The sequence below is a fragment of the Phocoena phocoena genome, chromosome 15 (genome assembly GCF_963924675.1).
Source record: "Phocoena phocoena chromosome 15, mPhoPho1.1, whole genome shotgun sequence".
Taxonomy (NCBI): domain Eukaryota; kingdom Metazoa; phylum Chordata; class Mammalia; order Artiodactyla; family Phocoenidae; genus Phocoena; species Phocoena phocoena.
Window position 1 is genome coordinate 14,960,877 of NC_089233.1, and position 15,812 is coordinate 14,976,688.

Sequence of the window (15,812 nt, forward strand, 5' to 3'; positions counted from 1 at the left end):
AGATCACAGAAAAGGTTTCAACTTCCAATTTATTGTACGCTCACTGTAGGAAACTGCTAAGTCCTAACGCAAAGCTTAGCAACACAACTTCCCTTTCAAGGTCTTCAAATATACCTACTGTATTTTGTAGCAACATGTAGAACAGTAATTTGGGTGAGAAAAATAGGACACTAGAGGGTTTGGGAGGGATATCAGCCTAAGCAAGGTTCTGATGTGCAAAAATACCGTCTTGCCTGAAAATCTCTTACCTCACCTGGTCCTCAGTTACTACGCCTTCAGCCATGTATTTAACCTCTGCCTTTCCCATTTTGCCACTTTAGACTTGCAGCTCTTTCAACTCCCTTGACTCTATTTCCATCTTTCTACTCACTACAACGTAACATTTCTGGGAAGCAGTTTAGCAAAGCTACTTTAAAAGCATGAAAAGTCCAATTTATCCAATAATGTTTTTTACTCAAAAGCAGCTGTCCCCAACCTTTTGGGCACCAGGACTGGTTTCGCAGAAGACAGTTTTTCGAGGGGGGCGGGGATGGTTCAGGAAGTCATGCAGGCGATGGGGAGCAGCAAATGAAGCTTTGCTTGCTTGCTCCCTGCTCACCTGCTGTGCGGCCTGGTTCCTAACAGGCCGCTGAACAGTACTGGTCCTCTGCCCAGGGGTTGGGGGGACCCCTGCTCAAAAGGATTTATACTAAGGAAGCAGGAATGCTTTCAAAACCTTAAGTTACTTAAGTCTTATTTATAACTAGCATAAAAATTGAAAACTTAGGGCTTCCCTGGTGGCGCGGTGGTTGGGAGTCCGCCTGCCAATGCAGGGGACACGGGTTCATGCCCCGGTCCGGGAGGATCCCGCGTGCCGCGGAGCGGCTGGGTCCGTGAGCCAATGCCGCTGAGCCTGTGCATCTGGAGCCTGTGCTCCGCGGCGGGAGAGGCCGCAGCAGTGAGAGGCCCGCGTACCGCAAAAAAAAAAAAAAAAAAAAAAAAAAAAATTGAAAACTTAAATGCTTAATGACGGGGAACTATTGGAGATAAAATACATTCATTAGAAGATTAAACCATTAGAATGTTTTTCAAGGAATATTTAATACAGTAGATAATATATGCTTATCTAACATGTATGTTTACATCACTGAAGCTAAAGCAAAACATCCTGTTTATTGGTAAGTATGGCCTGTATGTGTACACTACAGTGCAATTTAAAAAATATTGTAATTATAATTTCAGAACTTCAGAATCTGAACAGATGCCAGTGTTCTCTCCTTTTTTTATATGGGAAAAGAAAATCCTTTGAAAATCATTTGAAGCTTGGACAAAAATTCCATAGCTATATTCTTAGGATCACTCTGTAGAATCTTCATGATTCAGATGATACAACGGAAGCATCAATTCAACCTTTTAGAGAAGACATTCCAGCTCTCATGATCTCATCAACCAGGAGAATGTTGGTGGCAATCACAGTGCTGTAAAGGGGGGGAAAAATCAGACGACTCAGGCTTGAGGTATGAACTCTAATTCAACTCATAATTCAACTCAATCTCCAACTAAATTGCACAAATTACATCCAGTCAGGTTTCCCCTTTCCTTTCCATACACAGAAGGCTCACTTAGTTGCTGCTTTTGACTGATTACCTTTTCTTATGGAAAGAAAATTAAACATACCAATTTTAAAGAGTATGAATATTCCCCAAATGTTATAATTTTGGCTTTCCCGAACTTACCAGGAATGAAGAAGCTGTTTCTTTACACAATAGTTATCCCATACGCCTACTTCTGCTGCTACCATTGGCTCACCTGAAAAGTAACCCAGTATTCTTAAAATCATATAGAGCAGGTCATATGATCAGAATACTGTCTGAAAGAACTAATAAGAGTATTTTGTGCTGCCTCACTCATCCATGGTCACTCATTTCCTCCAGTATTATCTATGAGAACCCAAAGTTCCTCAAATTAGCCCAATGTTGTACTCCAGACCATGACTCCTGTGCACAGCAGCTTTGATGAGTGACTGACCTCTACTTAGAATGCTTCCAGTGATAGGAATGCTCTATTTGGTTACCAAATTTTTGAACATCTCTGTTTTTCTGGAGACGTTCCTATTTATCCATATTAAAGTATAGCACCTGAACTATATAATCTGGCAAAACAGGCTTATCATTACCCTCATTCCAGAAATCTTTTAAATTAATTGGGAGACTGGGACTGACATATACACACTACTATATATATATAAAATAGATAGTAACCTACTGTATAGCACAGGGAACTCTACTCAGTGCTCTGTAATGACCTATATGGGAATAGAATCTAAGAATGGATATATTTAAATGTATAACTGATTCACTTTGCCATACAGCAGAAACTAACACAACATTGTAAATCAACTATACTACAATAAGTTAATTTTAAAAAAAGAAACCTTTTATATTAACTTGAATGTGAATGATGCTGTTCACAATAGGTCTTACACGTACTGCAAAGATGTATCTCAGTTGTCTCTCTTCCACTTTGTACTTGTATAATTTGGATTACACTGGCCTAAGATCAGGGCTTCACTCATTTTATTAGATTTGGTTCCCTCTTCCTACATTTTTTGCTATCCTCAGCCTTTTTTCACCCATGAGTATGATCATGAAATGTATCATTTTAATCAAAGTCCCTGATAAAAAACAGTAAAGCAAGCTCAACATGAAACCCTTCAACATTAACCCAAACCACCTACCACAACTCAGCAATATCAACATATCTGTACTCTTCTAAATTATTCAAATGTCTCCTCAATTCCCTTTATTTCTGTATCTAGTCATTACATTTTTGTATCATACTTTAGAACCCAGAGATTCCGGATAGCACTGGTGTCAAAGAGCAAAAGCAACTGCAAGATTCTTCTCTCTCCCATTTTTTTTTGTCCTTCCTGGTCTTACCTCACCTATAGTATCTAGTTCACCCCCTACAAATAGTCACATCCTCCTTACCTGTGTTCAAGTCTACACCCACAAGTTGACCTGATTCTGAATGCTCTGCTTTAACTTTAACTAGTGTTTCCTGAAGGTCAAAACCAGAGTTCTGAGCAAGAACCTAAAGGAAACAAATTTATTTAAAAGACAGGACCTAATAACAGATAGTCAAGTCTGTAATAAATGAACAGTATTTCCAATTAATAGTTAAAAAAACAAAACAAAAAAACCAAACCCTTAATAAGTGAAAACAGACCGGTATTTATGTTCACTTTAGAGAATGACTAGATATACATTACCAACCAACTCACTAATCCACCCCAAGCCCGGCAATATACTGGTCATAAACTGTACCCTCAAGTAAGCATACAATAGAAAAATCACAGTATTAACCTTAGTTTAAAACAAAAACAAAAAGCAAGTTTGTACCCCCACACTGCAAACCCTCTTAAAACAGCTATCTCTTGCCATCTGAAACATCAGATATTCAAGCCTCCCCTCCAGAGGAACCAATACGTTCAGATAATAAGAAATACCTGTTCTAGTGTTAGGGTGAAAACTGATGAACCCTTTTTATTCAAAATCCACATTATGAAAAAACCCACATTAGCAAAAAGTTTTCATCAGATGAATCATTTTGGTGTAGTTTAGAAAACAGTTAAAGCATTCACACCTTGGGAATAATGAGCAATGCATCAGCAAATGCTTGAACTCCAAGTTGGGCCCTGCCCTTTACACTGGGCTTGTATTTAATCAGGGCTTCTGCCATTGCCACTTCCACTGCACCAGCACCTGGAACTACACAGCCTGTTGGGTGGGAGGAAGAGAGAAATGCTAAGCTACAAAGAAAATAAAACTGTAGAGGCAATTGTAAGAAAATATATAAAACACACAGGAAATCCATTAATTTGAGAATTCAGTATAACCACAGCAATTTTAATATTACATTTGAAAGCAATACAGGCAACATTATCAAACAGCAGAATGATTTAACTAGCACATGGAAAATCCTGAAAGCTCTTATTAGTTCATTTATTTGTACCTCCTTTTAACAACAGCATGCCATGAAAAAACTTAGCATACCATCATAGCTATTTTAAAGGTAAAACTTTACTTTTGCATGGTGTCTGGCTGTGTAAACTACTGATAAAAAGAACACAGTATTCAGCCATGCCTTTTAGACTAGCAAAAGAATATAATTTAAATACAGTGACGATCTTACCATCATCAATAGCATTTTTAACAGCCCTCAAGCCATCTCTTATTGCATCTTTGATTTGAGTAAGTGTGTGCTTATTTGGTCCTTTGATCAATAATGTGACCGATCGAGGATTGTTACAGTTCTCAATAAAGGTGAACTTCTCTTCTCCCTGTGTGAAGAGACAGTATTTTCAAAAACCAGGATACGGTTGTGCAAAGAATGACCAGATGAGAGGGCCTTATGAAGGAATAAGTGGCATATTAATAGGGCACAGCACTGATCACATTAAAGCAAATAACTTCTTTTAAAAAGTCACATAAAAGAAATGTGATTTTCCCATCAATGGCTTATTACTACATATAAATCATCAAAATGTATATTAACAAAGCAAAAATATCATCCAAAGTTTGAATGAATTTTTAACTACTGAAGAATTCATGAGCCAAAAAGTAGTATTATTTTGGAAAGAAAATACACTTACCAATGTATATTCATAGACAAGTCCTGCATGTCCCAAACAATCAGGATTTAGGTCTTCAAGAGAATTTAGGGCTACCCCACCACAAGCAAGAGTCAGCCTGAAATATTCAAGTGTTTTAAGGGAGATGCAGAAGGGATTTTATTAGTTTTGTTTAGAGATTAGTATTTTTAGAAAGCAATCTTTATCAGAATTACATGCGAAAATCATATTCTAAAATATATTTTAGCTTAAGCCTTTCCATTCACCACCAACTAGCTGAAAACTGGTCTTTTCTCCTAACTCTCCATTTAAGCCACTCTTAAGTCAGCAAATACTCCTCTGATATGAAATCTAAAGGTGCACAGAGCTCTTCATCATGGTGAGCTCTTTGGAAGAAAGTATTCCTCTGAAACCTTTGATGCTGTCTCTTGACATGGAAAAATATGTACGGTATAGGTCATCATTTAAAAATAAAACAAGTATATCAACAATCATAGCAGCACTATTCACAACAGCCAAGGCAGAAACCCAAATAAATGTCCACTGACAGATAAAGGAATAAATGAAACTAAATGTGGTATACCCATACAATGGAATATTATCCTTAAAAAGAAATGTGATCCTGGAAAACACAGGTAATATGATAAATTTTATATTATGTGTATTTTATCGCAATAAAAAATAAGAAAATCACAAAAATAAGAGGAATAAAAGGAATAATTTAAGTTAACTTGCAAAATAAGTGAAATTCACATCACAGATAATCTGCTATCCGTACCTTTCCATATTTCTCCTTTTAGCTCTGCGCAGAGCTACTATGCCTTCTTTTGCAAGAGCATCTAAGGAAAAGGGGTCAATTCCCTATAACAACAACAAAAAATAAGTTTCAATATTTTACCTTTAAAATAAAAAGATACACACTAGTTTATAAAACAAAATTTCTCACCTTTTGATTAATAACAACAAATCCTTTATCTGAATCACCACAGACTTTCTTTTTCAGGTCTATTATTTTTTTAACTCTGTCTTCAATGAATTTTCTTTCAGCTTTCACTAGTTTCTCTCTCTCCTCTGCACTCTTGTAAAAAAAGCCAGAATTCACTTCTCTAAAAAAAGGAAGTTACAGAAAGGGGAGGAAATATTTAGCAAATAGTCACCGAGCTCCAATTCTACCCCTGGTACGTTTTCAGAGACTATTTCCTGTAATTTTCCGAAACCCCAGAGGCATTATTGTCCGTACAGCCGGGAAACTGATTCTCACAAAAAAGTGACTTACCCCAAATATCAAGCTCTTCCACCTCTCTTCCATTTTTAAGGAGATATATATAAACTCACGTTTTTTCATATTCTAATGACACGTTGCATGTGAGGATGTACACATCTTCTACTCTCTTTTTCATATCAGGATGCCGTGCCCCATGGTCCAAAACAAGACCTCTGATCAAGCTGTTACAACACGTAAAAATTATATTCTTATTGATTTCCAGATGGGGTGTAACATACGCTAACAAAACTAAAACAATGACTTGAGACTGTATTGATAATTTTCACACAATCAGCTTTATTTCTTGAGCTATTTGAACAGGACTTTTGGGTAATACCTAGCAAGGTTCAATTGTGAGAAAGCAGAATTCCAGAACATGACAAAAACAAGCCATTCAAATGAAAGTAACAACCCCGTCTTGTGCAGAAGATTCTGCAGAGGAATAGTCACAAGTTTGGTAGGCTATTAAACTGTGATCACCTCATTTAAAAAACGCTTCCAAACTAGGTCTTTTAAAGAATTTTCTTTAAAATTCCCTGAAGTCTCCCATATGCTTTGTTCAATAAATGCCAAATGACTGATGTAGTTGACTTTCCAGAATCATTCTATGTAAAAATACATACCATTAACTTCATTTCAAGAGGAAACAGATACTACTGAGTAAATGAAATACTCATCTAGGCAATATACGTTAATTCAAAGACAAAAAAAAAAAAAAAAAAACAGGCAAAATATATGTATTGTATAAACTCCTTCGAGTTTGTAAACACTCTTTATTTCATAGCATTCTACTACCTACCTCGTATCAGTTTCAGATTTATGTTTCATTTCCATGATCTCAACCATGAAGAGGTCAATAGGTTCATCTTGTTTTTTAATGGCTAAAATGGAGTCCACTACAGCCTGCAACAGAGTATAACCATTCAATGAATTTGACTAGCAGAAGTTGAGACACTTATGTTGTTTAATCTTCAGAAAAGTTTAAAGCAGACAGCTTCTCGTCTTTAAAAATCTCTGTACTGATCTAAGTCTTTTTTTTTTTTTTTTTTTTGCGGTACGCGGGCCTCTCACTCTTGTGGCCTCTCCCATTGCGGAGCACAGGCTCCGGACGCGCAGGCTCAGCGGCCATGGCTCATGGGCCTAGCCGCTCCGCAGCATGTGGGATCTTCCCGGACCGGGGCACGAACCCGTGTCCCCTGCATCGGCAGGCGGACTCTCAACCACTGCGCCACCAGGGAAGCCCCCCAAGTCTTTTTTTACACGCTAATAGAATGCATTATTTGTAAAGGGCTGAAGTCATCTACATTTCTGAAACCTCAATGTGTAATTACCTAACGAATCACTAACATCTCTACTACTAGTGGCTTTTTAATAAGGAAATCTCCATTTTAGAAACCTCTTTTACTGAAAGCTCTGATTATACCTTCATAACCTCGCCAGGTATGCTATTACGATTTTCTCACTTTACTTATTTTTTCTATTTTTAGGGCCACAGATCAGGTTATCACTGCCACAAAAATGAACCTACTTACTCCACACAGGATGGTACTGTGAAGACTTCACATGGCACTCTATAACTGGAATTAGTAAGAATACTGATGTTTCCAGTTGCCAGGGGTTTTCAGTATAGGTGTAATGTACCAGACACATATCAAATTTAACACATACCTCTGTTAAGACATCAGCAAGTTCAGCATGAACTTTAGTACGTAGAGATGTTCTGGCCACATCTATAAGTGTTTCCCTGTCCATCTCTTTGCTTACTTTGACTTGTTCCAAAAACTGAAGTGCCTTTTCCTTTGCAGCTTCAAATCCTTCCGTAATTATTCTGGGATGAAGACCCTATAATAAACACACAATTACAAAACCGCCACTAACAACAGAGACCTTCAGTTAGATGCAACTATAGCTCACGATAAAGCAAATTTATGAAGGGATATTCTGGATCATTCATACCCTTAAACACAATTAATATAATGTGCTGACTTTCTGAATACATTTAAAAGGATAAATAGTCCTTTCAATGCAGAGGAAAAGAACAGACATTGCTCTAGCACAGAGTCAAAGCCAAGGGAACTATAAAGCACACTTGGGTGTTCACTGTGCAAACCACAAGGGATAACGCCCAAAACTCAATACTGTGTCATAACAATTGGCAGTCAATAGGACCATTATATCTTTCCTATAGGTGATATGAAATTAATTCACACCATTTACTAATAAAATAAACAGGGAGACTAAGAGTCTGCTTTCTCTCTCTTCCCAGGAATTCTTCCTAACATCAGATTAGTACTCACTGAGGTTTGCTTTAACCTTGGAACTACTCAGGGCTAAAAAAGTTGTACTATTCTTATTTAAATTCAAGGTTTTTGTTAGCTTTTTCCTTAAAAATATGCCTAATCCTGAATATTCCATTTCTACATCACAATTATTAATCTGTTATAGGCATATAAAAACTGTATATGCAATGCAACTTGATAAAAAACACATTTCAGGCCAAGGAAGATTCTTCAACTCATCCAGGATCATAGTAAATTTGTGTCAGAGTACGATACAGACCCTTGTTCCCATATTTAACCCCATGCTCTTTACATTCTATTATATGGCCTCAGTTACCACTAGCACATCAGTTTTTATAAGTAAAAGTAAGATTACTTCCTATACACAATAAAATATCACAGAAACACAAGAATCATGTATACTTCAGAAATGTAGAGATCCGCCTGCTTCAGGAGCTCTCCAATAATTAGGACATTGGAAGTGGTACCATCACCAGTTATGTCATCCTGGGCTGTTGCTACTTTGGCTATTAAGGAGGCTGTTGGGTGTTGAATTTGCTGCAGGTAGAGAAAGAAAAAAATTCGTGGAACAACTTAAAAATGAAAACAGCCCAAATATACCTTAAAATGTGTGAAAGGCTAATCTATCTGCACAAAATGCCCAAGTGTACAGCTACATATTACTCTGATTAAAAACTCACCATTAGCTATCAGTTTATGATGACAGAAACACCTTCCTATATAGATTTGTTTCCTTCTTAGATTATCTCCACCTTACTGATGAGGAAATGTGAGACCCAGTTAAGGTTAACTCAAGGTGATAGAACTAACAAGAACAATAATTTCAAATCCATGTTCCATGCATGCCTCTTTATGACAATTTTAAGATTCTTGTGAGAATAAACCAAGTGCCTTTTAAATGAAAGCCTAGCTGCCCAGTTTACTTGGCACTGAACAAATAATTAAAATGAAAAAAAAAAAGAAAAGAAAAGAAAAGAAAAACTTAGCCTCTTTAGCAAAGATCATCAGTGGATGCTAAGTAACTCTGGAAAGGTTTTGGAAAAACAATATTCATTGTTTGTCACCCACAGATTCTTAATTACAAAGGCTCCAACATGGCTCCTGCACTGCTTTTGTCTTCTTACACTCCTTTAATCCTGTACAGTTGTCCAGTCTTTTATGTCTTTGGGGACACTCACAGTTTTAAGAATCTAAGCAGACTATCATTCAATTAGGGAAAATTTAAGTCATGTAGAGACAGCTTTTCTGACATCAAGTTTAAACTAACTATGGCTCCTACTGTTCTCTGCTAGCACAGGCCACCACTTAAGCCACGAAACAAAAACTACACCTTCTAGGTTAGCTATTCCTTACTGAAGATATTTACAAACACCTGGAATGTTGAAGGCATGATTGCTATCATCAAAACTCTAAATTTTACTCTAAACTCAAAACATAGGCAAGTCATTTCCTTTTCTACGATTTGAACTGTTAGGTTTTGGAAACTTAGGGATGAGTAAAATGACTGCTCTTCTCAGTTAACCTCAGATTCTTAGTCACTGGGACTTTAAAAATGGTAGTTTTATTTCTCCTCCAGTTGGTGGTGGAGAAGTGTGATATAACAAAAGAAATGCTGTTTGAAAAAGTATAACCATCCTGTCGCATTTTGCTTCCCTGATTATGTCAATTGCTCTCAGTTTTTATTAGAATTTTAGTAATTAAAACCCTTTAACTAAGGCTTTAAATGGCAAGGGCAGGGGATTCAAAAGGAAGTTTATTAGACTCCAGGGCTCTCACTGTATCGTACTGTCAACAGTACTGATTACATTTTTTCTACTTCTTCCGTTGTCTGGAAACCTACCCGTTGAGAAGGATAAGTATGATTTTCTCCTACTTTGTAAAATAGTAAAAGTCTTCCTACAAATCAAATGTACTACGGAAAACCAAGACATTTTGGACCTAGTCTAGCAGCCTCTCACCATTTCATGAAGCAGCACGTTTCCATCTTTAGTGAGCTTGATGTCTCCAGCACCAGAAACAAGCCTGTTCAATGGGCAGAAATGAATCACAGTGTGACTTTTTCAATGGAGACTAAATTAAGAGGCCCATAAAAATCGGGCTTTACCCAGATCCTCAGGAGCTGGGGCCAAGGGTTGGTTCTCTAATTCCGGTAACAAGAATGGTGCAATGCCCACTCCCTCCCGTCTGGGAAACAGTCCTCAGGGTCTCTTAGGTCCCAAGCGCGCCGGGCAGGGAGGGCCGCGCCGCGCACGCGGGCAGCTTTGTTCTCGGCGGAGGCGGCATCGACCACCAAAGGAAACGGCCAGGGCAAGAAATAGGACCGACCCGGGACAATGCGGGGAAGAAAGGGCGCCGCGGCGAGCGCAGAGGCCCGGAGGCGGCGGGCTCTAGGCCTCAGTCCCCGGCGCAGGCCCGCGACAGCGCGAGGTGCGCGATGCCAGCCCAGCCCTCCCCGCCAGCCCCGCCTTACATCTTCATGGTGCCCTTAGGCCCCAAGTTGGTCCTCAGCACGTCCTGCAGCCCCCGGGCTGCGCTGATGTTGACCGCCAACGCTGCCTGGGCTCGAGCCACCTCAGCCTTGGGATTCAGGGTCTTCACGGCCGCCATAGCTGACCCAGCAGAAGAAAATGAGGGAACCCAGCGTCCGGAGAGCCCAGAGCCGGTTCAGCGTGGCTGGGAGGCGCTATCCGGATCTTCTGGAAAAGTCGGGCGCGCCGGACCCGCCTCCAGCGTGCCCGCGCGCCGCCGCCATTGGGCCTCGGATCGGCCGGTGCCACTCATTGGGTCGCGGGCGCACGTAGCCCCGCCCCTCGCGTTGGCCGCGGCGCCATTGTGCTCGGGAGGAGCGTTTCCCCCTGGCAACCAGGGCTCGCAGGGCCTCCCGTGCGCTGCCCAGCGCCGGGTTTTGCTGACCCCGGATCAGAGGGTGTAGGCGGAGCGGGCTTGTTGGCCGCGTGCGTCAGGGCGTGAGGGGAGAGGCGGCTGCTCTTTCCCGGAGGCCTCCGGCTGCAGGGTGTAGGGTGGGACTCCTCCCTCCCCCACTCGCGCCGTTTGCCCTTTTTATCGCCTTGCTGCTTTCGTCCCGGTCAATAGTTTTCTTGACTGTGTAATGTGTGCTGGACGGTATTCTAGGTGCTGTGGGGGGGTAACAGAGTGGATCTGATAAGGACCCTCGCCCAGTATCGTAGGTGTTTTAGGCGTAGGGAAGAAGAGATATAATACGAGGTGGAAAGTGCTAGAAGCCTTTAGAAAGCTATCTGATTGGTGCGATGGCAACTGAGGAAAAGCAAGAGTCAGTCCACCCTTCGGGCACACGACACTGTGCTGAGACTTCAGGCCCTCAGGGCAATTTTGAAAACTCAAACTTCGTTGAGCAGTGGTGTCCAGCCTTTGAGAGGACTCCTTTATTCTGAAAGATGTCCACAACTGTTTTCTCGTATCCAGTTCTCGCCCCCTGCCTAGATACCAGGTATTCACTGATGTTTTGTATTTTATTTTTATAGGTAATGACTAAAACTGTTCAGAAGGTGCCAAAGGGTATATATGGTGAAAGGTCTTCCTACCTCCCCTAGTTCAGCTTCCTCCTGGCATGTACCTTTAGCTACATATGTTTCCTTTAGATAGTGTGAATTCCCCAGATGCTCTCTGAATTTCTAAATAAATACGTATATAAATATAAGAAATTTCCCCCACACAAAATGGCAATTTATAATATGCACTATTGGGTGTGTTACACTTAAAGTATCTTGGAGATTGTTACATATCAATACAAATACGTCTTCCTCATTCTTATTAACAGCTGCATAATATTCTTTGTAAGAATGACCTGATTAGCCAGTCACCTACTGGTTAACATTTAGATTGTTCCCAGTCTTCTCCTAGCGACTGCTGTGGTATATAATGCTTTTAAGTGGCTTTGTGTATTTGAGAATCGCGAAAGCATCTAAGTTTGAGTTACACAGTAGAAGGAGATGCATGATTAGTTCTGGAGATCCTTAATCCTCAAGAAGCAGGTAGCCTAGTTAGGGAGATAAACTTGTAAAACAATGACAGTAAAGTATAGGATGTTTTATTTAAGGGATGAATGCAGTGCTCTGAGCACAAACGTATTAACTCAGAGTATCAGGGAAGGCTTCTTGGAGGAGGTAAGTTTTGAATGATACATAGATACTTTGCAGGAGAAGAGGGCTTAGGAGAGTGATATCAGACAGAGAGCGACAGTGGAAGGACCTGGCATGCCCAGCGGAAGGTCGGTGGATAAGATTTGCAAGAGACAAATCTGGTGAAGTAGCTTGTCCTGACTGTTAGGGCCTGGTTTGCTAGTTAAGAAGTCTGGGCCTAAGCCTGCCAGCTGGATTCTTTGGTGAGAATCCACCCAAAGAACTAGTGATGAAGATAACACTGGAGGTGGAATGGAGGATGAACTAAGGGAGAAGACTGAGGATAAGGCAATCAGAAAGAAAGGGGTTGAAAAGTCCATGCAGAAGGTGATGAAACATTTTTAATAACAAATAAGGGGGAAAATCATGTTTTAAATAGCATGTATAATATGTTCTCAGTTTTTTAACCATTCCCCATGCATCTATACAAAAAAGGACAGAGGATATGCATCAAAATATTAACATTGGGGACTTCCCTGGTGGTCCAGTGGCTAAGGCTCCGCACTCCCAGTTCAGGGGGCCCGAGTTCCATCCCTGGTCAGGGAACTAGATCCAACATGCTGCAGCTAAAAGATCCTGTGTGTTCAACTAAAACCCGGCGCAGCCAAATAAAAATTTAAAAAGATACTAACATTGACTATATTAAAAAAATTTATAATGTTTTCATTTTTGCAGCCCCCCCCAATTTATGTATCTATAAAAGCGGGATGCAGAATTATATACATGAATATATGAAATATACAAAGTATATCCAGTGTCTTTTTTTATGAAATCATGTATATGCACATATGATTTCATAAAAATATTAAATATTTAGGGGACTTCCCTTGTGGTCCAGTGGTGAAGACTGCGCTTCCATTGCAGGGGGCACGGGTTCGATCCCTGATCGGGGAACTAAGATCCCATGTGGCACTGCCAAAAAAATACATATATATATTAAATATTTATATATATAAAGGACAGGAAGGATATCCTCAAAATGTTGAACATTTTGTTTCTACCTTTGCCAATTTTATAGGTGAAAAATGGTATCTGAAAGTTTTGGGGGGTTTTTTTGGCTGGACCGTGCAGCTTGCAGGATCTTAGTTCCCCCACCAGTGAAAGCATGGATTCCTAACAACTGGTCCACCAGGGAACTCCCTTATAGTTTTGTTTGTTGAGGGTGAGGCTGAGCATACATCTTATATGTAAGAATCATTTGTAGGTTTTTTTCTGTCAACTGTCTATTTACATCTTCTGTTTTCCTATTTGGTTTCTTATGGATTTGCAGGAGCTCTCTGTGTTTTCTGTGTTGCAATTAATTTGTCCCAGTGTTATTTATATTTCGTATTTATGCCTTTTTTTCCAATTAAACATTAAAATTTTTTTCAGGTAGTCAGTTGTATTTTTTTCAGGTAGTCAGTTGTATCTTTTTTCTTTTGTGTGTGTTTGAATTTTGTGCTATACTGTGTAAAACAAGCTTTACACCCAAAAAATATTTTTAAATTTCTCCCATGTTTTCTTTTGTATTTTTAAGGTTTTGTGTTTCATTTTAATCTTTGATTCATTTGGAATTTATTTTATTTTGGTAAGGAATGAGATAATCTGTGATATAATAAAAATATATATTTGGTCTTTGTCTGTGGTTCCTGGAACAGAACTAAACCATTTGTTTTCTGAGAGATAGGAGTGTCTTTTGTTATCCATTACAGTCCCCTTTAGAATATACCTGAGTCTGTGCTATTGAGGTGAGTCAAGGTAGGGACCCTAGATAGCCTCAGAGTGGGGGCTGGTCACTAGGAAGACCAAGCGTGATTAGAGGATGGGAAGTCTCAGCCCTGTGCCTCCAACCTCTGGAGAGTGGAGGGGGGCTGGAGATGGGTTATAAAAATGCTTGAACAATCAGTGTGAGTGAACCCATTGATGTCCTGGCAGGGTGGTACACCCAGAGGGCATGCTAGCTCTGCGTCACTCCCCCAGTACCTTGTCCTGTGCACCTCTTCCATCTGGGTGTGCCTGAGTTGTATCCTTTCTAATAAGCTACTAAACCTAAGTCAAGTGATTTCCTGAGTTGTGGGTCAGTCTCAAAAATTTTCAGTTTCCCCTAAGGAGGGGATTTTGTGGGAACCCCCGAATCTGTAGCCAAGTTGGACAGAAGTGTGGGTAGCTTAGGGACCTGGGACTTGCAACTAGTGTCTGAGTGGAGACAGTCCTGTGGGTCTGAACCCTTAACTATGGGGGTTGCCCTAACTCCAGATAGTGTCAGGATTGAGTTGCTGGGCGCCCAGTTGGTGGTGGAGAATCAGATAGTTGGTTTCTGAGAATTGGTGCTTGGGAAAAACACAGAATCCAATTTAATTTTTCTTCCAGAATAATTAATGTTTTCCACCATTAATGTGTAATATAATTATTAGCATATGCTACATTCCCAGATGTATCTGGATCTACTTTGGACTATATTCAGTTCCATACTGTTGTAAGTTTCAACACCATATTGTTTTATTTACTATAGTTTTACAGTATGTTTCAAAATTTGGTAGGGCCAGATCCTCTTCATCAATCTTTTTTCAGAAAATTTCTGGCTATTTTACATATTTGTTTTTCTTTTTAAATAAATAATAGAATTAATCTAGTTTTTAAAAATCTTTTTTTATTACTTTTTAAGTAAAATACATGTTTTAACAGGTGGAATAATCAAATTTATGAAATGGAAGTGGAGATAGCAAAAGGCCAGGGGCTAGAGGCATTTCTGATATAAAATTGACTGAATTTTGAAACATGTGCTACATAGTTACCATTTCTAGCCTAGGAGTCTGAAGAGGTCAAGGAAATTCCAGAAAAGGGGCAGGTTTTGTATGGGGAGGTGGGGTAACAATATTGATTTTAGGTAATGTTTCTTCTGTTGTTGGCCATTCATTCTCTGAGTGTCTACTGTGTTGCCGAGTACTGTGCTTAGAGTAAATATACACATGAAAAGAGAAGGCCCCTTCAAAGACTTCCCAGTGTAGAGAGACAAACACACAATAACATACATAATATATACAATATACTAAAGACCTGTTATGGTATGTATAATCTCAGTGCATGCTATTTAGAGAAGACTTCTTAAAGCAAATCTTTTTCTTAACTATTGAAAAAATATATTTGATTTTCTTATTACAAAAGTAATACATAATCATTATAGAAAAAGTAGCAGAAGCAAATAAATTTAAAATAAATTCATAATCTCATTGCTCAGAGGTGACCATTTGTGATGGTTAATTTTATGTGTCAACGTGGCTGGGCCATGGTGCCAAGATATTAGGTCAAACATTACTCTGGACATTTCTGTGAAGGTGATTTTTTTTTTGGATAAGATTAACATTTAAATTGGTGGATTTAAAATTTAAACATTAAATTTACTCTATTGTAAAGCAGAGTATCCTACAATAACGGGTGGGCCTCCTCCAATCAGCCGAAGGCCTTAATAGAGCAAAGACATATCTCCCCCTAGCAAG

General features: G+C 39.4%; 1 protein-coding gene and 2 non-coding genes across 4 annotated transcripts; all 3 read right to left on the minus strand.

The window, feature by feature from the left end:
• Positions 1-1,064: 1,064 nt before the first annotated feature.
• Positions 1,065-10,858, minus strand: CCT6A (chaperonin containing TCP1 subunit 6A). 2 transcript variants are annotated; one of them, XM_065891774.1, is made up of 14 exons: positions 10,647-10,858; positions 10,135-10,198; positions 8,579-8,713; positions 7,545-7,718; positions 6,676-6,779; positions 5,948-6,058; positions 5,559-5,718; positions 5,391-5,473; positions 4,634-4,730; positions 4,174-4,321; positions 3,625-3,758; positions 2,970-3,072; positions 1,716-1,788; positions 1,065-1,457 (listed from the first exon to the last, which is right to left on the minus strand). In XM_065891774.1, the coding sequence occupies exons 1-14, from the start codon at positions 10,781-10,783 to the stop codon at positions 1,385-1,387; spliced, it is 1,596 nt and encodes a 531-aa protein (XP_065747846.1). In that variant the 5' UTR covers positions 10,784-10,858; the 3' UTR covers positions 1,065-1,384. The 2 variants fall into 2 exon arrangements, with proteins under 2 accessions (XP_065747846.1, XP_065747847.1); XM_065891775.1 differs by lacking the exon at positions 8,579-8,713 and having other exon boundaries at positions 1,385-1,457; positions 10,647-10,783.
• Positions 3,986-4,125, minus strand: LOC136135753 (small nucleolar RNA SNORA15). Its single transcript, XR_010656598.1, has one exon. It is a non-coding gene; the product is annotated as a small nucleolar RNA SNORA15 (small nucleolar RNA).
• On the minus strand, positions 7,851-7,984 carry LOC136135758 (small nucleolar RNA SNORA22). Its single transcript, XR_010656603.1, has one exon. It is a non-coding gene; the product is annotated as a small nucleolar RNA SNORA22 (small nucleolar RNA).
• Positions 10,859-15,812: the final 4,954 nt, after the last annotated feature.

Bases quoted from the DNA above. Each gene is read 5' to 3' on its own strand.
- CCT6A (XM_065891774.1), bottom strand. From the start codon at position 10,783: ATGGCGGCCGTGAAGACCCTGAATCCCAAGGCTGAGGTGGCTCGAGCC. The intron at 10,199-10,646 runs GTAAGGCGGGGC...CCCATTGAACAG, and splicing joins CCTAAGGGCACCATGAAGAT to GCTTGTTTCTGGTGCTGGAG. The intron at 1,458-1,715 runs GTAAGTTCGGGA...CCCCCTTTACAG, and splicing joins AAACAGCTTCTTCATTCCTG to CACTGTGATTGCCACCAACA.